At 39.5% G+C, this 25934-nt stretch overlaps 2 protein-coding genes across 4 annotated transcripts; one reads left to right on the forward strand and one right to left on the reverse strand.

The window, feature by feature from the left end:
• Positions 1-184: 184 nt before the first annotated feature.
• On the reverse strand, positions 185-9477 carry cops3 (COP9 signalosome subunit 3). Its single transcript, XM_046069252.1, has 12 exons — positions 9311-9477; positions 8193-8322; positions 7155-7267; positions 5706-5755; positions 4565-4657; positions 4098-4277; positions 3790-3930; positions 3075-3248; positions 2024-2110; positions 1792-1905; positions 1574-1654; positions 185-1045 (listed from the first exon to the last, which is right to left on the reverse strand). Exons 1-12 carry the CDS (start codon positions 9363-9365, stop codon positions 992-994), a joined length of 1272 nt encoding a protein of 423 aa, XP_045925208.1. The 5' UTR covers positions 9366-9477; the 3' UTR covers positions 185-991.
• Positions 9478-10971: 1494 nt separating this feature from the next.
• On the forward strand, positions 10972-19993 carry LOC123983134 (5'(3')-deoxyribonucleotidase, mitochondrial-like). Of its 3 annotated transcripts, none has more exons than XM_046069269.1 (6): positions 10973-11348; positions 11525-11783; positions 13895-13995; positions 15709-15769; positions 15900-16014; positions 17883-19993. In XM_046069269.1, the coding sequence occupies exons 2-6, from the start codon at positions 11592-11594 to the stop codon at positions 18020-18022; spliced, it is 609 nt and encodes a 202-aa protein (XP_045925225.1). In that variant the 5' UTR covers positions 10973-11348; positions 11525-11591; the 3' UTR covers positions 18023-19993. The 3 variants fall into 3 exon arrangements, with proteins under 3 accessions (XP_045925224.1, XP_045925225.1, XP_045925226.1); XM_046069270.1 differs by having other exon boundaries at positions 10973-11178; XM_046069268.1 differs by having other exon boundaries at positions 10972-11783.
• The last annotated feature ends 5941 nt before the right edge of the window (positions 19994-25934 follow it).

Consider the following 25934-nt stretch of genomic DNA (forward strand, 5'->3'; position numbering starts at 1 on the left):
TTCCTGCAAGCCACATCCGCCTGTATGTGGACATTGATTGGCTAAAGCCTAAATCAGCTTCATTGTACAAAGCAAGAACGTTACAATGTGTCAATCGAGAGTGGATGGAAATTCATATCCACCTTACAGTGCACGCAGAACCAAGTGGATTAGGATATTTTCACAAAGGCATGAAACCCAGATCTATATTCTTAAACAATTTATTATTAACAGATCCACAATCGCAAAGCTTAAGCTCCCAAATGACATGACAGTTTGGTTTCATCTGTTGACTTCACCTCTTGTAATAACAAGCTGTCAAAACGGTTTTCTATACAGTGCTCTAGCGACCTCTAGTGAATCCGACCTAAAAAAACAAAAAAAGAAAAAGGGAAAAAACAAACAAACAAACCAAAAAAAACAAAACAGTGCACCGGATTGTGAACGACTCCTCCACTGTACTGAGTTTGGTCAAGGGCGTGTCCAGATAAAGATTTGTACAGATTTTCTATTGATGATATCTACATTCTAACCAAAAGGAGTGAGAGGGACACGATCATTGCAGTTTTTACAAATGTTGAATATATCAGATTTAATCCTCGTCAGCCATAGATGTTTTACCTCATATGTAATGCCCTCTTGTAATGGCCATCATGCAGCAGAACCAAAACAAACAGTGAGATTATTCACACATGTGTTTGGAACAAATAAGTCCAGTTTTTATTTTTGTGGTTTCTGTTAATGTAGCAGTGGCGCACCAACCTGAACATTGATAAATAAAACACTGACAAAATTGTAATCTTTTTTTCCTTTTTCTGTAAGGATCTCTTGTTATCCTTAAGACACTGTGAAGAAAGAATAACCAAATTTATCATCATTCCACACAATTAGATTTTCCTTGACCAATGTCCTTATGCAATAGAATGTTTGTTTTCCTCTTTAAAAAAAATCCAACTCATCCTGGGAAGAACGTGTTGGGTGGCTGCAGCGTTCTTTCCCCGTCCAAGGCCTCTCAGGAATAACTTGATGTTTTGCTACCAACATCGTCCTCCTGCGATCCCATACTCTGCAAATAAAGTGTAACATGTTGAGAATGCAGTTGGAAAAAACGGTTCCTGTTGGGAGTATAGCAGACGGTTTTATCTCTTGAATCTAACCAAGGGCCTTTTCCAGGACGCAGGTTAACGACAGAATTAGGAAACCCAGAACTGGTCCTTTTCCACTAGTCCATGTTCCAGATGTTACTTTTCTAGTTTTTGATTGTTATGTATGTGCAGTGGTGATGATTTTCTAACGCCTAAATACCAAAAAGGTCATGTTTTGTACAATTTTATTTGTTTTTTTGTCATTCCACCGATAGCTAGCCATACTACTGTTGTGCTCAACCGCGTTCACATTCCTTAGATCATTTCATTCTATCATAGAAAGAATATTTGCACCATGGATAAAATAATAATAACTGAATAATGAATAATAACATCCCAAGACCATTCCAAGGAAATGTATGATTCCACAAACCAAAACACATCCATGCATAGGTTAAAAAAAAAGCTATTCATATCTATATATTTGATGCTATTAAACTTTGCCTCACCTTCTGCACAAATTGGGGATTTACTGTGATTTCTTGATCCATAGACTTTAGTTTTTCATCCAGCTCTATACATTTCAACATCTGAAAGGAGAAAAATGATACAGCTTCACTTTAAAATGGTAGTTAACGCCAAACATACTATTCATTCATACACAACATTATGATAAGACTTCATGCAATGCAAGACGGCATTGAAAATAAGAGTTGGGCATCCTCACCTCTTGGTCAATTTTGTGGAGCATTGCAGGGTTGTTGTATTTTTCGGGGTTGTCGTGGAAGCAGACCATGCCATCCTTTTGGTTAATGCTAGCGTAGATCTCACCATCTTCAATCTGCACAGAAGCGTCACATCTAATTTGCATACTTCATGTGCAGCGATTTCAAGTTAAGCGTGCGGATGAAACGTTGGGACCGGCTGTTCAAGTTTTGAGTCTTTCTGGACCAACTCACCATGTGTAAAACGTATTTCTCTGCCTCCTGGGGGCCCGACAGCTGCACTCGACTCGCCATGTCTTGCAAAGACAGTGTCAGGAAGGTCTGCAATACAACATATTAAATGAGATTAGACTAAAATATCTACTGAACCTGTGAGTGTAACCTCACGTATGTTACTTTTCTTTGGTTGAACTATTGTTATATCTTTCATGCTGCTCAATTAAAAGCAGCCAAGAACTTGTCACCAAGGTGCCAGAGCTCACACGCACCTTTTTATTGTATAGTTCTTCTACCTTCAGCCAAATATTTCAGGGATGAATATTGGGTTCATTCAGACGTTTACAGACAGATTTTTTTATTTATGTACTTTAGTAATGTGAATGATGACCAAACAGGTGGAGGCGATGCTATTCATTTCAAACTGAATAGTCAAAATGGCTGAGAATACTGCACCAACTAACTGTAGCAACGCCTGTAAGCCCAAATCAAAGCTACATCTTGATATTAAGATAGAAGCCAAAGTATATCTTGTCTTCTGTCATGACATGACAGAAAAGTGATTAAAAAGTGATATGTCATCCAGCTCTAACTTAAGACAGCAAATTCTTGATTCCTTTCTACTTTGCTCAGCTTTCCGGGTACGAGTAACAGCTGGCTATCAGATGTCTACATCCGAGTCACTCCCCGATGTTTCCTGTCATTCTGGTTACAGACACTAATGACGTGCAGCACAGGTGGAGGACTGAGACACATTTCCTGATGTCTCAGGTTAGAGTTAAAAAAAAAGAAAGAAGAGGGTATTGTTCTCACCTGGCCAAATAAACTAAACAGAATAAGTGCAAAACCAATTTAACCACTGTGTGATTTAAATACGCTAAGACACTCTTTTGCTTGATTCTTCTTTCCACAGGCTGTATGCATTCCCTATCCCCCCGCCTAAAATGAACTTAAATGTAATCTTTAAACCAAGTCATAGCACCAGTCATACAGTAAAGTTTAAACCATGACTGGAGGAATTTCACTCATACTTTCTTGTGATAACAAACGAGCTCGCAGGCACACCCACCTTTGTTAACCTCTGGATGTTCTTCTTGTAGAGGGAGGAGAGGCACTGTTTGACCAGGCCTGTGTTGTTGTCTCGTGTGAAGGTCTCGCTGTGTTTGTTGACCACACCGCGCAGCTCGGCCGGGTTGTTGGTGGCGTAGACCTGAGCCAGCTCGTGGTACGCGTTGCTCAGGGGCTAACGGCAGCAATAAGAGAAAGAGAAGAGTGCGGGCAGAGAGAATACCAAGCACTTAATGGCGCAACAAATCATCAACTGCATGAGCAGATTACACTGCATTACACAGAGAGGGTCTCCTCATTGATATAAATGGAGAAAATTATAGAAATGCCTGCCGGTATAACTCAATTCAATAGCACCACAAAATACATCCTCCAAAAGGGCCACACAGTTTAATCAATCAGTCAGTTTCAACAAAAACTGATTATAACACTCGTGAAGGCAGAATTTACTGCATGACTGTTGATTAGTTTAAGCTAGGTGTACCCTAAAACTACAAACTAAGTGTATACTCCAGATTCTGTAAACCACAAGTAGACAGAGTGTTATTTAAGTGAGCAACATTTCGTGACTAGCTTCATCTGTTGAGTTACAATGTGCTTACTTGCAGCAGCTGCAATTCCTATAACTTAAATGCCTGCATATGAAAATCTAACTGCTGTCCCAAAAGAGCAAAAGCCCTAATAATATTCATTCCTTCCATGCTATTTGCCCTTACCTTGATGAACCTCCCTACTATTTGTGACGTGTATTTGGGCAGCGGCTGCACTTTGCCGTGGAGAATGAGTGACACCAGGATGTATTTCTTATAGGCTTCCAACATGATGTGGCTCACTGCCATGGCTGGAGTGGTTATTGCCTAGAGAAAATGAGAAACACATTATACACCAGAGAAAACTGTGCATTCAGGGCATAAATGAGCATGTGTGACAATTTCTGAAGATTTAATGGTTAAATTAGAAAGGTTATTCCATTACATGTATGCATGTCAGTTCATTTGGTGCAGCATAAAGCGCACAGGGGTACCTGTTCATAAAAATACAGTGCTCTTTCGAAGTTTTTGAGGCCCGTGTAGATCATGCCCCCATAGTAGTAGTAACATAAAAAGTGCTTTGCGTCATAAGCTCCGTTCTCCTTACAGATGTCCATCATGTCCAACTCCAAGAAGGGCAGGGCGGGCTTGAAGCACTTTGCTAACAAGCACAGCTGCAAGGAGACAGATATGTAGTGAGGATGACTAAGAGGGTTAACACTGGACTGTCATACTGAAAAGGAACTGTGCTGGGACTGAGCCTGCGTTTGAATTATTTAACACAACTCTTTGAATGGCATATTCAACAAGTATGCGTTTAGGAGAAGGAGGAGATAACAGTAAAGATAACAGGGATAACATGGATGTTGATTACAAAACAATGCTAGCAAAATTATTTGTGCAAGGTAATTCCATTCAGGGTTACAACCATGCTGGTGATGGTGCAGGGCCAGAGACTCACCTGACACAGGTCTCCATGAACTGAGGTAAGTTGGTTTGTGTTCATCTGCATTTTGTCTATTGCCTGTTTTAGGACAACAACGCCCCTCAATGGCTGTCAGAGAAGGAAGAAATATTCTGAGTTATCCTGGGGACATCAAAAACAAACTGAAAACCTGTGCTACACTTTAAAATGCACTGAAATATTTAGATCAAGAAGTGGAAAGGAAAACATGCTACTCTTGGATGCTGAAACTCAGCAATAGGATGACTCACTTGGGCCTTGTCTTGTCGGACAGAGTTGAAAATAAGATTCGCTATCGCTAAGGGGAAACTGCTTTTGCAGCAAGGTACATACAATAGCTTGCCCCACTCGCAAGCTCACAGTGTCCTTTAAAACACTCACAGTAAAGAGAACATCACAGAAATCTCAAAAACATCACAAAACACACAGAAGACCCACACTAACACTCTTATTCAGGTGAGAAGAAGTCAATGTTTATTTGTTTTTGGTTGCCCCTATTAGACAACAGTCATATGATTCTACTGCTGAAGTGCCGAGGAGTGGCACGGGGGCTGCGCTATGTTAAGTGCTGGTCAGGATATGAAGGTGTGTGTGTGTGTGTGAGCATATTTCTGCATGTCAACATGGGAACATCAGCACATACATGATGTAAAGTGAAATAGGACTTATAAATGAACATGGGAGAGATCAGCTGTTGATGGGATGAAAGAGCCCAAAGCCGTATAGCTTGTGGAGTTGGTGGACTGTTCACATCTCTAAAACAGCGCTCTGTCAATGATTACACACTATTTAAATGATCACTGATTCAACTGTGCAGGTAGTCTTTAACAGAACCTGGAGGTGTGTGTCTCACAAACCAAAGACAGGCTGACTGAAGGGCAAAATCCCATTTGCATTCTGTGTTCTCCACTGATATTTAAAGTCTGCAGCCTTCATTAGCAACCACATCATTTTTGTGCGAGTCATGAATAAAAACATCATTATGTTTTTACGTTTTCTACACTAATCCCTCCACTCGACCAACAAAAATCTACAATGGCAGCTGATTTGGATTTATACACATATATAGAATTACAGCTCAATAATGATAACTAGTTGGGGATTTCCCTCCCACCAAAGTTGGAGTCCGAAGTCTTACCTGTTTCCGCTCCACTAGGGCGTTTGTCAACTGGTGGCAGAGACCAGCAACTGTGCGAGGAAACAGAATGGAAGAAAGGTGTTAAATGAAAAGTGATGTTTGACTCTTGGTGGTTAGTCAAGTGTAAAGCACTGCTCACATGTGTGTACAGGACACATCAACACTTCATTAGAACTGCACCTAAAGATTACTTTATAATAATTCAATATTTTATTCAATTATCAGCCGTTACAGTGACACATAAAGCACATCAGAATAATGAGTGGCATAATTTAAAATGTGTCCAATTTCCTAATCACTGCTGTGATATGATATTATTAACAACATCAATAATAGACTATTTGTCAGATGCTAGATCAGAAAAATATTAGAACTCAAATTCAAAAAGGGGAGCGGTCGTCTTATGTGCATATGTTTGTTCACTCGCACAGACTTCACTCAGTAAAAACTTGGTACCCTATTACGTTATACATCACAGACCAGGTAAAGCAACAGTAGACACTAGAGTGCAGATGTTGGTTTTGGTTGTTTCATAGTCTGCGTCATCAACAAGCCGGCATGCAGTTGACCAGCTGCCGTGCCGTGACAATGGATCGCAGGTGGAAAATTATGGAAAAAAGACGAGTTCTGTGTCTTTTAGGCAACTTTATAAAACAGGGAGAGGCGGGGCAAGCCGGTGTGTGTGCAGTGAGACACTGCAGGTGTAGCTGTATATGTGTGACTGTGTCTGAGTCTGAGGAGAAGAGAATTCCGAGGCAGGTGCAAAGCAGGTATAGCCCTTTAAAAATAATAATAATAATAATAATAATAATAATATTCGTGGGGATTAAAGCCTGCTTTCACAGGGTGGTATAATCACGATGCCGGCTCAACGTCGTGGTGTCTGTCAGCCATCGATGATGGCATCGTCTGTGCCGGCGCACGTTACGCAAATCGCCCTATTTTCGGAATCGAGGACATCCATTGTGTAGATGAATCGCCCCATCCCTCTACATACAGTGTTTTTCCTAAAGCTCAAAAAGGTTCAAGTTATCTAACATTAGGACTTTCTCCGAAATTAAAGGCAATTTACAATAACACTACGATACATCATTTACTTGACCATTACAATCTACATTACAGATGCCATACCATCCTAACTGTGCTACATGTTCTTTTTTTGGTTGTTTCAAAAAAATCTTTAGCTTGCCAGCGGACACTGGAAAAAACAGTATCTGAGATATGTCCAAAACTGGGTAATGAGCGTGCACGAGAAGTGTGCATAATTTAGTTGTAGTGTGGCACAGTTTAGCTGACAATCGTGCATATGTTAGCAGAGTACATGCTCTCAACAAAATATGCAAAAGAATTCTGGCTAGAGTAGAAATCTGTTCTTGTTCAACTGAAAACCTGTACAACATAAAAAACGACCAGCAACATCTGGTGAGAGGTCTGGTTGTCTGGACTTACAAGTGTCTGTTGCATATCTAATGTGTTCCCCATTGCAGGTACTGATGAAGAGCTGAACTTGGGAGAAGAGCGTCTCAAAGTCAGGGATGTTTGGCATGGAGAACTTCACAAATCTGGAATTAAGAGTAAGAGGTTAGCAAAGTGAAACAAGGAGAGCTTGACAGAGGCCTTAAAGATTAACTAGTAATGACACTAACACTTTGTTATGTGGGATGAAAAAGCAAAATTGGATGGTTTAGTTGTTAAGTCATTTCCATATGCAAAGGGATGTAAAGTCTTTCCATATGAAAAAATACTGCACAGGTAAAATGATTTCCATAACTTGATTTTTTCAGGTTCGTGATGCTGAAGTCAACTCATAAAAATTGGATTTTAGACCATGCACAATCAAACTCTATGACTTAAACATAATTTTTACAGCTGTTAAAAATTCAGCACTGGCATTTCTTGATTTACTTAATGATAAGACATAATCACTTTCTTTGCAAATTATTTAATGGTTACATTATTAGTTGTACATGCAACAGGTAGCCTTTAGCTGCTTTGTGACTACATCAGATTTGCTATGCTACATGCAACAGGCCGACTATAATAATATAAAAACATCATAATACTAAGAAGGAATTGGCACCCTTTAAATAACATGCAAATACTGGATCATTTATGTGATTTATTTATATCAAACTCACATAAAAACTCTGGCGCCAAAGTCATGTGCACCATTTTCTACTTTTAAACTACTTTTCTCAAAAGTCCCACCACCTTTACCGTATTCACCACAAAATGTAAAACATCACGTTCAACAAACAAAACAATAACAGAATCTCTTGGCCCAGTTCAGAAACAAAAACATGAAGCAGAAGCAAGTAGCAAAATGAAGGCAGGAGAGCAGAGAAACACACGACTGGACAGAACTGAACACAAAGGCAAACAAGACAGCAGCGGACATCACTAGAGACTGAGGAAGAGTTCTTAACTGGTGCTAACTACACTGATGGTGGCAAAACTGTAAAGAATAAGGAAAGGGGGGCTACTTACAGCACAGCCAGCACGCCTAGGGAGTGCTCCTGGATGTCCAAGGCCCCCAGCACCGTGTCCAGGTGGGACAGATTTTTGGCCAGCAGCTCCCCACTCTTGTTGATCAGCTCACACAGCTGAGTCATCTGGCCTGGAGGGGTAGGAGGCAGGAGAACAGAGAAGAAAGTAAACCACTTTGGCCAGTCTCACATGCCCTTTTGATAATTGGAAAAAAACACATCTCTCATATTTAAGGCAGTTTACATTGCAATACTAGATTAAAATTTTAGAAATCACTGCCTTGAGGCATGCCCCCCCGTTTCATAAAATTAGGTTGTTAAACAGGATTTAATGTCATTACATTTCAGCTTCCAAATGCCTTGCAAGACACACGGACAAAAGATGTGACTGCACTGGTTGCCAAAACTAAAAATGTTATTATAACATGCCCGCTTTACGGTCATTGTAAAGTTTAATCCACAACCAAATTAGAGTGCAATACTTTTTTACAAGTATGCAGAGGCATGTTCTTCATGTTCTTATTTAAAGGGGTCAAATTAATAAGAAAATTATTTTTATTTTAAAATTTTCTTGTCTATGATTGCCAAAAGGCTATTCTTCACAAATGTAGACACAAATGTAAAAAACAAACAGACTTACAAAACTGTTTATAATTATCACGTTGAGGCTGAGTATTTAAATATAAATCGGCCGGTCAAGTGTCCTGTCAAGGCCTTGCAACAGAGGTAATGCAAGTGTGATTGACAGATGACTTTGAACCAATAACATTCGCTAATTCAGTTTGTCAGCCAATCATGTGGGGCCGGGGCGGGACTACCGGTAGGCAATCCCCAGAAATTATTTTCTAGATCAAAAACAAAAAGTATAATTCTGACATTTTGTTTGATGGGCTACCTAGTTCGCGATTATCCTTGGCGTCCCCGTGTACTAACGCACCTTATGGTGATACTTTACAGAACTCTCGCAGTCAGAAAAAGTCATTTTTGCGGAGTGTTTACATGATAAAGCAGAAAGAGGGCTCTGACCAGTTTGGCTTCCTAGCTATCGGCAAGGCATTGGATAGCATATGCTAGCTACCTAGCTAATACCTCCCATTCGAATGAGTTTAGCATCCCTACCTTGAGCGGAGAGCTGCCGCACATTGTTCACAAACTGCTCCAAGGCTGAAGCCATTATTTCCTGGGTCCAAAGTGGAGGTAATTAGCACTGTTTTTCATTCAAACGTCAGAAACAACTCCGTCCGGACTGAGACAGGGGGCCACACAGCCGCCACTGAGGAGAAACTGTCGCGAGATCATAAGAACAGAGCAGACTGGAACGAGTTTACGGACCGACCGTTGAATTCTTAAAGGGCCAGACGCACGATTTGCTTAAAGTATTTGTAACTTTGATTGTCATTATTTCCACTATGTTATTTTTATTAGGAATTTGTAACTTATAGTGCTTGTCTTATATGTTAGGGGACTACAGTTGTCTATTTTAGACTGCAGTGTCAGTTCTCCCTTTAAGGAAAAAACAGAAATACAGGAACTGACGCGCAATCTACTGGGTTTTCGACAAAGATGCTATAATATGGAAGAGCTCCTGTCTGAGTTTATAGCATCCATTTATTATAGACTGAATATAGACAAGACCCCAAAGTTTCTTGTACTTCTAAAAAAATTCAGCTATTTTTGTAAATATTTTGGTTGTGACTGTTTTTGTGATAACACTTATGTTATGTTAAGAACTGAGAACTGGTTAAATGTAAGGTTGTTCTTCCCACAAGCCATCAATCTGATGAACAGCTGATTTCTGACTCACAGTGTCAGGAACAATTCCTGTGCAATAACCCAGTAACTCTGTCTCTAATCAGCACCTGTTTACTGGTTTCCACTTATTATTTATTTATTCACCATTCTCTATTTCAGTGCTGTTCATACTATGTTCATACTATGTCATATTGTATATACTGTATACCAATACACCTACCTCAGGTCATAGGTCTTATTTATTTTTTCCAGCATCCTTTGCACTATGCTCCATCACACTGTGTACATGTGTACATGTATGTGTACCTGTATATCATATCCACCTTCAACATGTACATAATGACAATAGTTTACTCTTGCATCCTTTGCACTCTGATTACTGCACTATTTGTCAATATGTCTATATTGTTTTGTTCATAGTGTGTATATTAGTGTTGTCTACTCTGTAGTTTGTCTGATTTTATTTTATTATATTATTATTTTATTATTGTATTAGAAAGCACATCATGAACAATGTACAATCCTGAGTCAAATTCCTCGTATGTGTACCAGTACCTGGCAATAAAACTGATTCTGATTCTGATTGTCCATCCATCCATCGATTCTCTAAACCACTTAACATGTTCAGGGTTCAAAGAGGACCTTGCTAAACCCCTAGCAATGTTGCCCCCTTCCATTTTTGGAGTTCCCTGATTTTACAGTTAACAATTGAGAAAATCAAATATATTAATGAGATGCCCTGATACCTAATTTAAATTAAGTAGATAATACGCCTTAAAGGCACATGTGCTGGTGACTTGAAGCTGTTGCTATTTTTGTTTGTTACAGTGTGGAATGGAAGTCTATTAAACATTGGTTCATTACCTTTATACACTTGATTTTAATTATGTTATGAAATTGTATGTTCAACTAATGGATTCCGGAAAACGGTTCACTGCATATTGTGACTGTGCATGGCTGTCACGCATTGTCAACAGAGGAGTGAGCCATCTCGTTCTTCTAACATATCTTTGCTGCGAGCAGGCTTGTCGTACAGTTTGTTCTAGCTGCTGAGCTTTTCTTCCCTTGGTGCTGCGGTACCAGTTATGTTAGGCTACTACTCGTTTCAGTTCAGGTTGCTCCAGCAGCCACTGTTCAGATGCTGTGGGTTTGAGAAAGGCTGTCGGGTAGCTGCCGGGAAGTTAAAACACACTGACAAACGATGCAAACAGCTCCCAGTAACACTGTAGCCAAAGGCATGTTACATTTGACCTGACTGCTGCTGTTCGAGTAGCCTGTCGGCTAACGTTAGCGACCGTTAGCTCAACCGCAGCTGGCTAGCAGAAAGACGCTCAGAATGATAAAGTAAAGCCAGCAGTGAAACAAAATTTCACGAAAGGACAAATAACAACACGACCAATGCTAGGTGCTAATAACAACACGGTTTAACTACCACATAATTTGGAAAACTTTTCGACTCCCATGCGGACTTTTCCACTGTTTGCACTCGTCGGTTGGAGAGGGTTAACGGTAACTGTTGGTGACAGCTGTCGGTACTGCTGCAGCCATCTGTCAATAGTCAACTATGTTTTTACTGTGCAGGACAACACGCCTACTCGGAAGAGGGAAAACATTGCTACGTGATCCGTTTAAGAGGATTTGCGTAAACATGTCGTCCTCCTCTGCCCCGGGTAAGAGACTACGGGTTCTGGTTGACATGGACGGGGTGCTGGCGGACTTCGAGGGAGGGTTCCTCAAGAAGTACCGGGCCAGGTATCCGGACGAGCCCTACATCACCCTGGATGACCGAAGAGGGTTTTGGGTGTCAACGCAGTACGGGCAGCTGAGGAGTGACCTGTGTGTAAGTGAGCTATTGAAAATCACAATTTGCAGTCTTACACAGAACCATTTTCCCGGGTCCCCACACAAATAATTTAATTGATCAGAATTTAATGAACAATATATTACAGACTGTTTAAAAATAACTACAGGTCTCACTGTAGCGTTTGCAGTTGAGGTTTGATATTAACCAACATGAAATATTGCTGGTTCCTCAGACAGAAACATTATTTAATGGGCTATATAGATGAGCAGTTCTTTGAAATAAGCAGGGCCTATACTCCCACCCAGTGTCCCATGCTTGCATTTGAGTGATGACCAGTTCAACCACAATATATGTTTTGTTTATGAATTTCATCTGACTGGACAGAAAGGCCTGAGGAGTAGCCAGTATCTTAATCAGCAAAATTCAGAGGTGATAAGAGCATATTAGAGGTGTTTTTATTTACAGTGTTTTAAGACCCACTGAGATAGTGTTCATAGTCAAGTGTATGAATGTCACATGAATTTGAAAGGGTTTTTTCTGTGGAAAAAACGTATTTTCTGGATTTTGCACTAGTGACAAAGCAGAAACTAAACTAATTAATTCACAACAGACTATTTAAAGCTTTTATTTTAATAAATTGGATTTTGCACTAGTATCTTACATGTCTGCTAATCCTGCACAAGTTGGTGAGGCATAGATGTATCCTAAATTATGATCCCGCACACTGTTATAGTACAGCCAATCCATCTGACAATGCAAAAATTCCCTAATCACATTGGCTTGTCAAATTGATGTTATATAACGCAAATAAAATATGTCAGGGAATTGTAAATTAGGTCAAAGGTAAAGAAACATGAGCACAAAAGAAGAAATGGACCGCAAAGATGTTTTTCGTAGTTCCTCCTGCTTTATTTTGTTATTGAAATATTCAAGAAAGCTGTACATTCTCAGTCACAATTCAGCTGTTCTTGTCCTCCAGAGTGTCTAGCTGACCTTGAAAAAGTTGACTTTTGGACATTCCTCCTTCAGAGCACGTGTACACTCACGTGCCGTGGATACACATATATGGTGGCTATGAAAAGTCCCACACACTCTTATGTAATTGTAGGTTTCTGAAATATTAAGACGTAAATGTCAGACTTGTTCCATCTTTAATGTCATCATCCAACAAACAGAAATTCAGAGGAAAAAAAACAAATAGTTAATTATGAGGGGGAAAAAACTGTAACAACTTGCTTGCACAAGTCTGCACACCTATCCAAATAATGGTATTGCTGGCCATGTGCTCTGTATTTATTACAGCAGAAAGTCTTACGGATAAGGATTGGCTTATGCTTAAGGGCCCGCCAACACGGACTGAATTTGGAAAATCAGCCTCTTATTGAAAAATGAAGACTCTGTTAAACTTGCACATCTAGACTTTGGAATTTTGTCCCACTCTTCTTTGCAAAAAAGTTAAAGTTCCTTCAGTTTGCGAGGTGCTCTCCTGTGTACAGCTCTCTTTGTAGGTCATTCCACATGTTTCCGATGGGACTGAGTTCGGGGATCTTGCCTGGGCCATTCCAATACTATGATTTTCCTTTTCTGAAGCCATGCCTTGGATGTGTGCTTTGGGTCACTGTCATGTTGGAATGTGCAATTCCTCTTCAGCGTCAGCTTTCTGACAGAGGCCAGCAGGTTTTGTGGCAAAATATCTTGACATTTGGAACTAGTTGTCAATGTCCTGTCTATCTTGACAAGAGCCCCTGACCCAGCTGAAGAGAAGCAGCCCCAAAACATGGTGCTACCACCACCACGCTTCAGAGTCGGTCTTCTTAGCCTCCTTCAGAAGTTTTCTCCCCGTCCTTACATCATTTTGGAGGCTCGTCCAAAATGATTATTATGAATGGGGTGTTGTAGTTTTTTTTAAATTTATTTTATTTAAAATGGTCCTAATGATTAACTCTTTGTTATTTTCCTCTTTGTTTTCCATTTGTTGGAAGATCACATTAAAGACGGAAGTCTGGCATTCAGGTTGTTGTTGTTGTGATGTTGACATTTCAAAAACTATTTCACAAGGGTGTGTAGACTTTTACAGATTTAGATGTACTCCTTATCAATGTACACTGATAGTAAGCTGCTTGTGTTTTTTGTTTATTTTACTCCAGGAAAAAGCCATCAGTATCTGGGAGTCCAAGGACTTTTTCGTAGAACTGGATCCGCTGCCAGGAGGAGTGGAGGCGGTCAAGGAGATGGCCAAGCTAGATAAGTAAGTTTTGAAGTCCACTCATGCAGTCCACTCATCTGATGCATAAACTAATTTGGTTGCTGCTGATATAATAATCACATGCAACATAGACAGGTTTCTGAGCAACATTTATGGTAGTTTAATGAATATGGCAAATGTGTGGTAGCCTCTATGATCGGTACCTGTGGGTGTCCAGTGTGACGTGCAGTTCCGGTGTGTGATGTGGTGACGGCAAACGGACATGCAGACTGTGATGGATGGGAAATGTGTCACATTGCCATCATTATAGAAAAATAACAGCCTGCAACCACAGTCGCTATAGGAGTTATAAGAGACATTGATGGAGAGGCGTAGAGTTCTGTTCATCCCAGAAACCTCGGCTGCTAGTGATGCACGAGTCAGGGCGGGTTTGTGTAAGCTTACTGGAAAATGTCGTGGGTTCGGATGGGTGGGGCAGTGAGCGCGCTTACAGTTCAGTTGGTTGTGGGCTTGAAGCACATAGAAATTGTTGAAATCCTGGAGCTGTATGTCTTTAATGAAGGGTTACTGTGTTGCTGCTATTCAACAGGGCAGTGCGGATTGGGTCTCACAACAGGTTGGGTGGGTGCGTGTCATGGAAATAAAGTGAGCCAGTTTCAGGTGTGATGAAGAAATTTCGGAGGCTGATGAAGACTTACACAGCATTTGTTTATTGAGCCTGGCCGAGGAGATGCAGGGCATCCAACATCTGATCACATGTAATGCCAACACTAAATCTGAATAATACTTCATGTTTAAGGATTTTTATCCTTCCCAGAGATTCGCTAAGTGTCCAAATAAGGTTATTGTTCACTCCTTTATACATGTGTGAAGCCTCTATCTTATATTTGTTCAAATCAAGACACTGTGCTTACCTAAGTTAATCTAATGTCTCGTTGTGTGTCATTCAAGCCACATGCAACACTTTCTGCTTCGAGCCAGTCAGTCTGTCTGTAAGGAAACAAAATAAAGATAATCTCGACCTTGGGTTACCTAACCAATGGAAAACAGTGCATCCTTATCAAGACAGCTGCGTCAGTCAGTCGACTAAGCAGGCAGAAAGGAGAAAGGAGTCTGACCTACTGTTTTGGAGAGTCACTAGCTGTCTCCTATGGCTTACTTTAGCTCAGAAATTGACCCTATCATGACCTGGGAGAAACCTGTGTCATAGTACCCCTAAATTCCTTGACAGTTCGGGTATTAAAAAACCCTGACTCCCACATCGGTACGGGTCAGATTTAAAGATGGTAAATGTTGGATCTGATGAGCTCTGTAAGTCAAATACTAATTTGGGCTGGGATTCCCTGTAGAACCAGCTTTTGGTGCCCTGCTCTGTAGATGCTTTGGTGACAGCATCCTCCAACCCGCATCTGTAGTGAGACAATTCATGTCACTACATTCATTCATTCAAGTGAAATCTGGAGTCAATATATGGGAGGCTGTGCCATTGCCATTTCCAGTAGCATTCTCAGAAACCCACAACAGTGGAATAACGTCTAAAAATAGCTGTCATATAGTTATGAAACTGTATGTTTACATTTCCTCTCCTGGTGGAAATGAATGGCTTGCCTTAACCGCCAGCGCCTGAATAACCTTTTCTTATCAGGGAAATCTGCCATATGGTCTGATCTCATAATAAACAGCTAGGATATAAAAATGTTTGTATGTTTTTAATTTTTCCACTCTGGTCCTGTTGTTTTCCCTTTCTTTCTGCAGCACAGATGTCTTTATTTGTACCAGCCCTATAAAGCATTACAAACACTGCCCATATGAGAAGGTAAGCCCTGTGTCAATCAACAACATCAATTCAGTTCCCTTTTGAAATGACTACTGTGTTTCCTTTTTTTAATTAGATCTCATCTGCTGCGCGTGTGTGTGTGTGTGTGTGTGTGTGTGTGTGTGTCTAGTATGCATGGGTAGAGAATCATTTGGGTCATGACTTTCTGGAGCAGGTCATCCTGACCAGAGACAAGACAGTAATCACCGGAGACATACTCATCGATGACAAGCCTGACATTCTAGGTGAGGATTGGAAACACGTGAGCATTTAAATGCCTGCTAATTGACATTTTAATTTAGTCAATAAGTAACAGACCTTCTGAACTACATTGATATTTATTGTTATTTTATATTGATAATAATGACAGTGCAGCTCCCAGAGCAATAACAGACCAGCTAATTAAGCTAAAGTTAGCTCCATTATAGTGCTGAACAGTTACTCGCATTCTTATTGAATTTGCAATATGGCCAATTGCAATTTTCAAATTGCAGAAGCCATATGTGTTAAAAGGCAAAATGGATGTCAAAATACCATTGTAAAGGAAATACTATTGTACTGCAGAGATGTCCTGGCCAATAAAATAAATAAAATAAAAATTGTTCTTTGTTTTATCATAACTCTATGAGGCTTATATATTCAAACATTATGTTTTATTTTTAATCAAAAGAAAAGGGCTTTAAAGATGAGAACTAACCAATGCCTCTGGTGCAGTATAAATTTGCCCAAATCCAATAAAGAGCAGAACAGAGATGCTAATGTTAGCCTAAACTCTTATAGCATCCAGGACCAGCTTCCACACAGTGGGGAAATACCACACCGTAGATGTGCTATCTAGCAATATCACATTGCGCAATATCATACTGAAACAGAACTTATGCAATATTCCATTTAATTTGCAGACAGATGCATCCGTTGGGTGTGTGGCTTAGCTGAGTCCGATTTAGAGCCCACTTGAAATAAAAAATTATGTTTCATTGGCCAGTTCCCCTATCATATGAAAGTGTGAGCAAATAGGTCCACTACACAAGCATACGCTACGGAGCATATCATGTGACGGGTGTTTGCATACTTTGACAATGTGTGAGTGAACGGAGAGAGAAAAAAAGAAAAGCGAGTCAGAGGAGCGACAGAAAAGTAAGAAGATAGTGTGGCTCAGGGAAACAACGAAACAGCGGAGATAAAAGGGGAAACCTATCAGAAACAAGGCCCAAAAACATGTATTTTAACATACATTTTACATGTATTTAAGAATATCGAAATAAAAATCATTATCTCAATATTCCTCATCAAAATCGCAACATCAAATTTTGTCAATATCGTGCACCCCTAGTGCTCAATCCTGAACAGGGCTGTTTGTAAATGTAACCTGTTACACACAGTTAGTTAATGATGTTCATTAGTCTTGGAAGTAACGCTCGGTTACTGCTGTAGGTAGTAAGCTAGTTAACAGGAAATGTTAACAATTGCACCTTAAGTTAGACAGACACACTTTTTATACCATTCCTTACACTTTTTCTCGAGTTTTTGGTTTTGTAAAGGCTAAAAAAAATGACACGGCCCTTGAAACACTTTCTAGTCTGAGTAGTGGTCTCACTACAGGCACCTGTGCACAGAAATCCACAGCTCGACAGACCTGCGCGCCTGATTACGGTCAGTAAACTTATTATTATTATTATAAACTGAATGGACAGTCGGGAGAGGTTTAGCGAACAGAAATACAATATTGCAAGTTCTCTGATCTGAAAAATCGCAGTTGAGCTCTTTTCGTTGACTGAGTTTTAATAACTGAAATGGCATACTGACAAGGATCACTGACTGACAAAAAAGTAGTGACATAACAATCAAGATGTAAAGAAATGATCAGCATTCACCATGCATGAAAGTGTGTTTTAAAGATTAAAAGGAAGCCGGAATGGAAAAAAACATGAAATGATAAGGAGTGCATAATCCTGTTAGTGTGGTGGCATGTGAGTCAGTGCCTCATTTGCGCTTTATAAGAGTCTTTTGGGTTGCCTAAAGCCGTGGTTTGTACGGTTTGTACTCCTCCGCAGTGAAATATGTGTGGTTGTCGCTTATGTAATGTTTGAGCCTTAATGTGTCTTCTGATCAGGTGTGGAGCCCAAACCAACGTGGGAGCACATCCTGTTCACTGCCTGCCACAACAAACATCTCCCCATCAGCCCCTCCCAGAGGCGACTCCTTTCTTGGTCGGACGACTGGAAGGCCATTCTGGACAGCAAACGGCAGTGAGGGACTCCTTCGCCCACGAGTCCGACATCACCACCGCACAGATGGATGTCGAGGCTCAGAGGGATCGCTGTGGTGCCGTGGCAATGCCAGAAATCACTACTGAAAAGAGGGAAGGTAAAATTCTAAGAGGGAAGTGATCAGCCAAATAAAGATAATTTAGAGTTTGGATGTTTTACACAAAGCAGACACTTGCAAAGATTGTTGCACTCTGTTGGAAGAAGACATTCACTTATTTGACCACAAGGGGGCACAATGAGACTGAGTGTGAAGTGGAGTTGACAACCACATATCCACCAATTTCACTGAAACAACTGTGACAACAAAAAGGTTGAAGGTGAGGACAAAATTATTTTTTAAGTCTCAAAGGGCAGACTGAACTTGGTAGCTGCTCTGTGTCTGCATACTGTATGTTTTTTGGGGTTCTTATTTCAGACATTTCTCTTCAAATAGAAACTAATTTTATTTTTGAGCCACTGGAGCGGGTTATCTGTGGTATTCTTCACCAAAGGCTTATCAGTAGGTGACAGCATTGTCTTCTATTAATGAGTCAGTGAGCCGATATTCACTCACAACAGTGAGGCACTCCACTACACATTGAAATGTACAAAAAAATCTCCTTGAGCTGTAGGCACTGGCCAGTATATGCAATACAGAAACATAGGAACAAGACCTGGACTTAAAAACACTGTAACTGTTATGCCGGGTCTTTGTTTTACATCTTGGGTCACAGAGTACCACTGGCATGTAAATGTAAATGCAAGTATACATGTACGGAGATACCTCTTAAGGTTTTAACGAGCCGATAGTTTAATATTGGTGCTTCATTTTATTTAATTTTTTAAACTTATTTCCTGTTTCACAATGATGTATGCATCTTAAGTAATACACAGATGAGAAACGTATATAATTACACACACATATGCATGTGCCAAACCCATCAGTAATGTTGAATACATTAGAATAACAGTCACAGTCAATGTGTGCTGAATACGTTTAAAATATTAAAGGAGGAAAAGATGGCAAGATGTTTATTTGAATACGAGAAAATGAACACAAGACTAATTTCTACATGTAAGAATGAATTAAAAAACAAACACAGATATGATTTATATTGTTAGATACTTCTTGTTTTTTACATGGTAGTGAAACTATTTTCAACTTACCATATTTTATAATTTTCTCATAATTTGCTTATTGTAAATACCCTGAAATTAGAAAGTAATATTACCTCGAAATGTCAAAAATCAATTCACAGCCTTAGCACCGGTTTTAAGTAATGGTTATGAATGATCTATGCTGTTTGGAATTACATCTCTGTAATTGCTGGTAAAATGTGCTGTGAAAAACGTGTCAATTCACTTGTATCTATTCATGACTTTTTAACTTTATTTTCTGTTTTTAGCTTGTTTACATAAGCAGGGTTTTGGGTTAAAGAAATCCTGACTGGCATAGTACCTCCACAACACAACACAATGTATTTGTATATTATTTTAGCATGTCATTTGTGATTTGAAAATACATTTTGACTGAAAAGATTGTATATCCACTTTTTATGCCGTTGAGTCACGAGCCACAAAACTGCATTTGTCCTTTTCAGCCAAGAACTCCAAAACTCTTCATCACTGTCTTCTGTATGTGGTGTATTTAGCAGGCGCATATTTAAGAGAAGAGCTTTCTTCCTGTCAGGATTTGCATTGTTCTGCTTCACAGTCAATTAAGACACACTGTAAGTACTGCATTTGAATCGATTTAGGCAATTTCTGGCAGGCTAGTTATGAATTTTCTGCTGTTGATACGATGGATGCTGAACATGTGTTCTGGAAGATGTGCCGAGGGCTGTTGTGCTGTGTCTTGTTTATAAAATCAAACGTCCACCTCGCTTAAAACGCACACAAAGAGAAAAGCAGAAGTAGGATAGAGGCATTATCAATGGTGCTCTTTTTGGTGTAATTAAAGGTGCATTTAATTTTCTTTTGTTTGTCAAGTTTTTTTATACTTTGCTCATTTAGACCCACGCTGCCAAAAGTCACATGAATAACTTTTGAAAAGTGTGGAAACTTTGTCCTGGTTTGACACTGTGGCAGTATGGGACAGCTTAACTAAACATGATGAAAGCTTTGTGTTTTTTGTTGTAATTTCCTCTCTCCGCTGATCATATCAGTTTAGAACACACGAAGAAACAGCTGAATATGAATATTAGTCTAGACTGCAGTCTGCCCTCAGTCCATTTAATTATACCAGGATAGACTTTGCTATACAAGAGAAACTGTTGAATATCAAATTTCAACATCTGCCTCCTTATGTACATAAATTGTTGCATTCTGGTAGTGATTTCTGTGTTGAGTTCTGACTACATTTTCATTCCTTATGAAACTCACTACAGCTCTTGTAGCGGAGCATGAAAAGCTGGACCTGTAGCAGTCAAAGGTCAAAGAATTACACTAAAGAATGCTTTTAAAAGAGTAGGGGAAGAAATGAAAAATACGACGCAAAGGAATACTTATTTCGATTCAGTGTCAGGGAGGGAACTGGAGCTTACCCAGCATACCTTGGGTAAAAGGCAGGGAAATTCCCAAGACAAGTTGTCACTCCGTGGTGGGACTTACACCCAGAGAGACAACATATTCACATTCATAATTGTTTTCACTTCACATTGGGATGTGGGAGGAAACCGGCGGTCCCGGGAAACCCAGAGAAGAAATTATGAACCCCACGCAGAAAGAAGCCCGGCCAAGGTTGCTGTCAAGATACACACACCAAAAAAAGTCTAGCACTCAGTTAGGGCTGGGCAATGTGGCCAAAAATATTATATATATAAATAAATATATATAAATATTTCATATAATTCGATATCAATAATTATCGCGATAAATGTCAAATCATTATTTCTTTCAAGATTGAAGGCTGATTTTTACACAGTGAAAGTTGAAGAAAGCAGATGGTTAATTTTGGTTTTAAACTATTCTTTATGGTCAGAGCATGACAAACACTTGCCAAAGAGCTGATCTCTTAACAAATCTGGGGTAGACCATTCAAAGCAGTTGTGATAAAATGTTTTTTTCAACAAATATGGATGAGTAAAATTAAGTAAAATCTTAATAGAAAATTTGCTTCATGATTCAAATTAATTACATCAAACATTTATTGAATATTTGTTTTATTGTTATTGAGGAAAATGATATTGCAATAATTATCTGTATTGTTTTATTGCCCAGCCCTACAGTCAATATTTAGGTACAGTATTTTATGTGCATCCCTGTAGCTCTCTTTTCTTTCTTTGGCATATAAACTCTCAACTTTCAAAATCACACCTTTGCTTCCCTCCCATACTTTCTCACCGCCACTAACTGGTCAACCAAGTCAGCTGTTTCTCACAAGACCTGGAAGCTCCTGGGGGGAACCCTTCTGAAGAGCTTGCATGGGATCACCCACCTGACGGCCACGTTGTTGTTGAAATAAAGAATTCTTACAGTTTAAACTGCTGTAATCTTTTAACTGTGTGAAAGTGTGATCCCTTTATATGAACAATAGCATAACCCTCTGACTCTGTGTCACGGCAGGTGGTGTTAGCCAACCGTGGGCAGTCCTCCTCCATAGTAGTTGGTCATCAGGACAGGATGTGTTGACGGAGTAGTTAGATAACATTATCTGCCTCACTCTGCAATGAATCTTGCTGTCTTTTACACCCAGATCTTCACCTCAAAGTGTACCTGAGGTCTGCTGTGCTGCTCCCCTGAGCTGTGTTGTTGAATGGAAAAAAACCTTGCCAGCAAGTTATTCATACATACATACATACAAGGCACATCTTGTATTTTTTATTCTTACTTTCGTGTTGATTTTAGTATTAGTATTGTATTAAAAAGTTAACATACTGTACAGCAAAGGCTGTACTGTATGGAGCGTTAAATACATCCAGAAACAAAATTCTGATGGATTACTGTAACTGGGAACCTTCAATGGCTGTAATTTTTCCACGTTTTGCACTTGCCAAAACAAATGTTTACGAAACATAATCAGATCAAAGTAGAAGTGAAGTTAAAAATCTGTTTGGCAGTTGATCAGAATTTTTGTCTATGGCCAAGTTTTCTCAATTTACAAAAGTATCTGTCTGGTTCAGACATTGAGCAAATGAACAGAATAATAAGACTTGCTGCTCACAGCCTGAAAGTGTCTCCAGTCTGTCTGACGGTGAATGTAAACATGCAGTCTCCACTCAAATCAGGAACCTCTTGCTATAAGATGACAATGTTAACTACGGCGCCATTGTGCCAATTTTTACTGAATGTTTCTCAGGCATTTACCAAATGTAGCTGTTTATCCAGTGTACATTATGGTCAACATAAAATGAGTGTACAATTAGAAATTCTGTCATTTTCAGCCCAGTATCACTATGAAACGTGTCCATATTGGATGATTCTGCACCTCAAGATTCATGTTCAATACCAACATTCATTGCCAATCTAGGACATGGTGTATCCTACATGAAGGCATCACAGGCCTGCAATTAGCTCACATCTGGTGGAGAGCCTGAAACAACATCATCACTGTGCGACCATAAGCGTAGCCAGAAATATACATTTAGGGGGCCTGTGAGATTTAATCTGTGCGAGAACCTCTGCAAAGTGTATTTGCATACTATCATTTTTATACATATTGATAGCAGACTGGCTTCGTTTACTGTTTCTTAGCAAATAACATGATACCTAAAAACCATGTCAAACCTGGAGTTGTGGCAACTGCAATGGTCTACTCACAAAACAACTTCGGCATTACATTAGATTTTCTAATAACAAGGGGAACCTCACAACCATAAGTTTTTTTTAAGCTAAGCCTATAAGCTGCTTGCACAATGCCACTACATGGCAAACCAAACAAAATAAACTGACAGTGTGCTACTTACATAGCAATGTAAGCATCAGGTATCTGACAATACAGCAAAGTGTGAGATTAACAAATTCATCTTAATTTATAAACTGTCATTAAATTCAAAATCCCTATCACAGTTTAAAACATGTGACAGCACGTCAGCTGAAAGCATGTGGGCGGGGAACAGGGAGTGCACATTGCTATTTATTTACAATATTTTGTTTTAACACACACAAAAAAAACCCTTTCCCTCCCACCTCCTAAACAATGAAGAATCTCACTTGGTTGTCCCTCCCGGCTCCCTTACAGCCAAGATGGCTGCGGAGATAACAAAATTAGGCATTTTTTTTATCTTGTATTGTGCCTAACTTTAGTGGATCATAAAATATCAGTTAAAGAATTAATCTGCAGATACTCCGGTTTAAGATGACACCTAACTTTTCTATGGATGTCAGTTTTTGAGCATTGACAACAGGCCAAAATGTGGCCTGCAGCAGACAGTAAGCATTGTTTTTAGCCTAGCCAATTGCCGTACCATCGGAAATGCCTTTTGCTATGTTGGAACCCATATTGTAAAATGGTAAATACTGCTGAAAAGACGAAAGTCTAAGCTTGACAATAGTCTCAATCATAAATACAGCAAGAGAGCTTTGTTTTGACATATTTGAATTTGCGCCATTTCTCTGAATTTTTTAATGCTACTATGCATCAAAACAGCATATTGAGACTGTTGTTTTAAAGTGAATTCTAGATGGCAATGCTAGGACTAGGTTTTCAGATATTATGAATACTTTCCCTTCCATCTGATGCTTGCTCAGTTGATGATCTTGTGCATGATTATAATAATAAATTGAGGTCTTCTTATGACACTGCGGCTTCTCTAGTAGTGTCACCTAAAAGGAAACCGTCACAGGGCGGAGAGACTGGGGAAGAAAAGAAAAAATTAAATGTTCAATTTGACATTTTAAAGTTTCAAATGAGAATTTGCAATAATGTTGTCAGAAATGATAAACAAACTAACTTCATAAAGATCATTACTGAAAGCAAACACAACCCCAAAGTCCTCTTCTCCACAAATCAACACTCTCGAACCATCTCAAGTCTCAGTTCCCAAATGTCAAGAATTTTCAAAGAACAAATTGACACCATTAGAACCAGTATTAGAAATACAGATTCATCAAGTCTTTGTGATCTACTGGTGGTGAGCCTCCACCTACTATGACATTCTATAGTATGACAACAAATTGGTATCACCATCAACAAAATGAAGTCATGCACATGTGCACCAGACCCCGTTCTTACCAAACAGTTTAAATCGAGCTTCCAGTGCATCTCTCATGAAACAACAAGAATAATCTCTGCAATTAGGTACTTTCCCTTCTGCTCTTAAATCTGCTCCTTAAATTAGTGACTGTGCCAATTATAGGCCTATCTCAAATCTTCCTGAACGTCTTGAGAAGATAGTATTTGACCAATTACAAGCCCATCTGAATTCCAATAATATATTAGATTGTGGTTTGACTTTCAAACCAACCATGGCACTGAAACTGTTTGATTAAATGAAGTAAATCTGAACCTGTTTTCATTCCACCAAGTTGTCACAGCCCTGTGCATATTTCCAGCCCATTTAAATCCCACATCAATTCATAAGAGTTTGATTTGTGTTATGGTTTTGGTTCAACGACAGGTTCACAATTTTTCAAGCATGTCTTAAAACAACAGTCAGGTGCCCATGTAAACATTGAAAGACTTTTTTCTCTCTGTAATCATCCCTCCTTTTCAAACTCTTCTTTAAGAGATCCGTTCCTAATGTGTTTACATTGTAATAAAAATACATTCCCGACTTTATCTGATATGCTAAAGTGAAGCTTCAGCAGTCTGAGCATATTGGGAAGGGATCTCCTAAGAGCCAGTATAAACAGGAGGAATGCTTACCGCAACCACGAGCTGTTTTAATATACATATGGGTCATGTGAACACATCATTAATTAAATGGAATTGTGTTCAAATGCCAGATCTTTGCATCAGTCTGCATTTTGTTTGGCTGTGAATTCAGTCCGATTAACAACATTCGACCTCTGCAAATATTGAAGTTGAGGTAGGAAACCTAGTCCAGATGACGTGTACTGTAAGTGTAGGCACAGACTCAGGGTAGTGGAGGTGGTCAGGGGGTGGAATCAAACTGAAAGTCTTTAGGGAGTGTTGCTGGCCTATTTAATTTCAACAAGGTACAGTATAATGGCACAGGACACTAACAGCATGTAAAGCCATGTTTGGACAGGATTGGTTTTTAGCACAGTGTGGCTAAGAGCATTTGTAATCTGAAATGTTAATGGATGACAAATGTGTGTGATTACAAAACGAGCGTGTTCTTCCTCTGCTGTACTCGAACCGTAAATATACCCGTCCCTCATATCTACCCCGGTCTATAAAAATACAGTAGCTCTTCAAAAGCAATAAAATGTCACTAAAAAGGGAAGGACATCCAGGGATATTGGCCAGGATTAGATTTTCCTTTATTTTATTGTATTGGACATTTTCCAGGAGGTGCAGTAGATTTGAATGGAACTAAAATAACAGGTATGCTCATATAATGATAATGGTTACTCTGTGATACCAGTAGTGGACTCATAGAGCACAATGCCAAAATGAAATACTATACAGGGTGTGTATGTACATTAAAAAGTTGTCCGTCATCACCTTGACATCAACACAGTGACTCACTTCCACTCATAACAGCAGCATTCAGTATAAAACAATGGTTTCTTGCGCTGTATGTGTCTTCTGTATGTGTCATTTCACCTGCAGCCAAAAAAGTGTGTCGTGCTGTTCTATTGGAAAGGCTGGTGTTTGGTTTTTCTGCATCAAGTGGAAAAAAGAAATCCCCTCTGTCACGCCCCTTAGTTCTATCAGTTACAGAAATACTGTCTGGCACTACAGCCATGCCTGCTGTTGTTTTTGCCAAGACTGACTTTTATGTGAAATGTATTTTTTTAGGGCGGAGTCTCCAGATATCCAACATTCTCAGTGTCAAGCTAAATCCCAG

Source organism: Micropterus dolomieu, linkage group LG14 (genome assembly GCF_021292245.1).
Source record: "Micropterus dolomieu isolate WLL.071019.BEF.003 ecotype Adirondacks linkage group LG14, ASM2129224v1, whole genome shotgun sequence".
Classification (NCBI taxonomy): domain Eukaryota; kingdom Metazoa; phylum Chordata; class Actinopteri; order Centrarchiformes; family Centrarchidae; genus Micropterus; species Micropterus dolomieu.

Bases quoted from the DNA above. Each gene is read 5' to 3' on its own strand.
- cops3 (XM_046069252.1), bottom strand. From the start codon at position 9,365: ATGGCTTCAGCCTTGGAGCAGTTTGTGAACAATGTGCGGCAGCTCTCC. The intron at 5,756-7,154 runs GTAAGTCCAGAC...TTCCTCGCACAG, and splicing joins TAGATATGCAACAGACACTT to TTGCTGGTCTCTGCCACCAG. The intron at 3,931-4,097 runs GTACCCCTGTGC...CATTTTCTCTAG, and splicing joins CACTGTATTTTTATGAACAG to GCAATAACCACTCCAGCCAT.
- LOC123983134 (XM_046069268.1), top strand. From the start codon at position 11,508: ATGTTTTTACTGTGCAGGACAACACGCCTACTCGGAAGAGGGAAAACA. The intron at 11,784-13,894 runs GTAAGTGAGCTA...ATTTTACTCCAG, and splicing joins AGCTGAGGAGTGACCTGTGT to GAAAAAGCCATCAGTATCTG. The intron at 15,770-15,899 runs GTAAGCCCTGTG...GTGTGTGTCTAG, and splicing joins AACACTGCCCATATGAGAAG to TATGCATGGGTAGAGAATCA.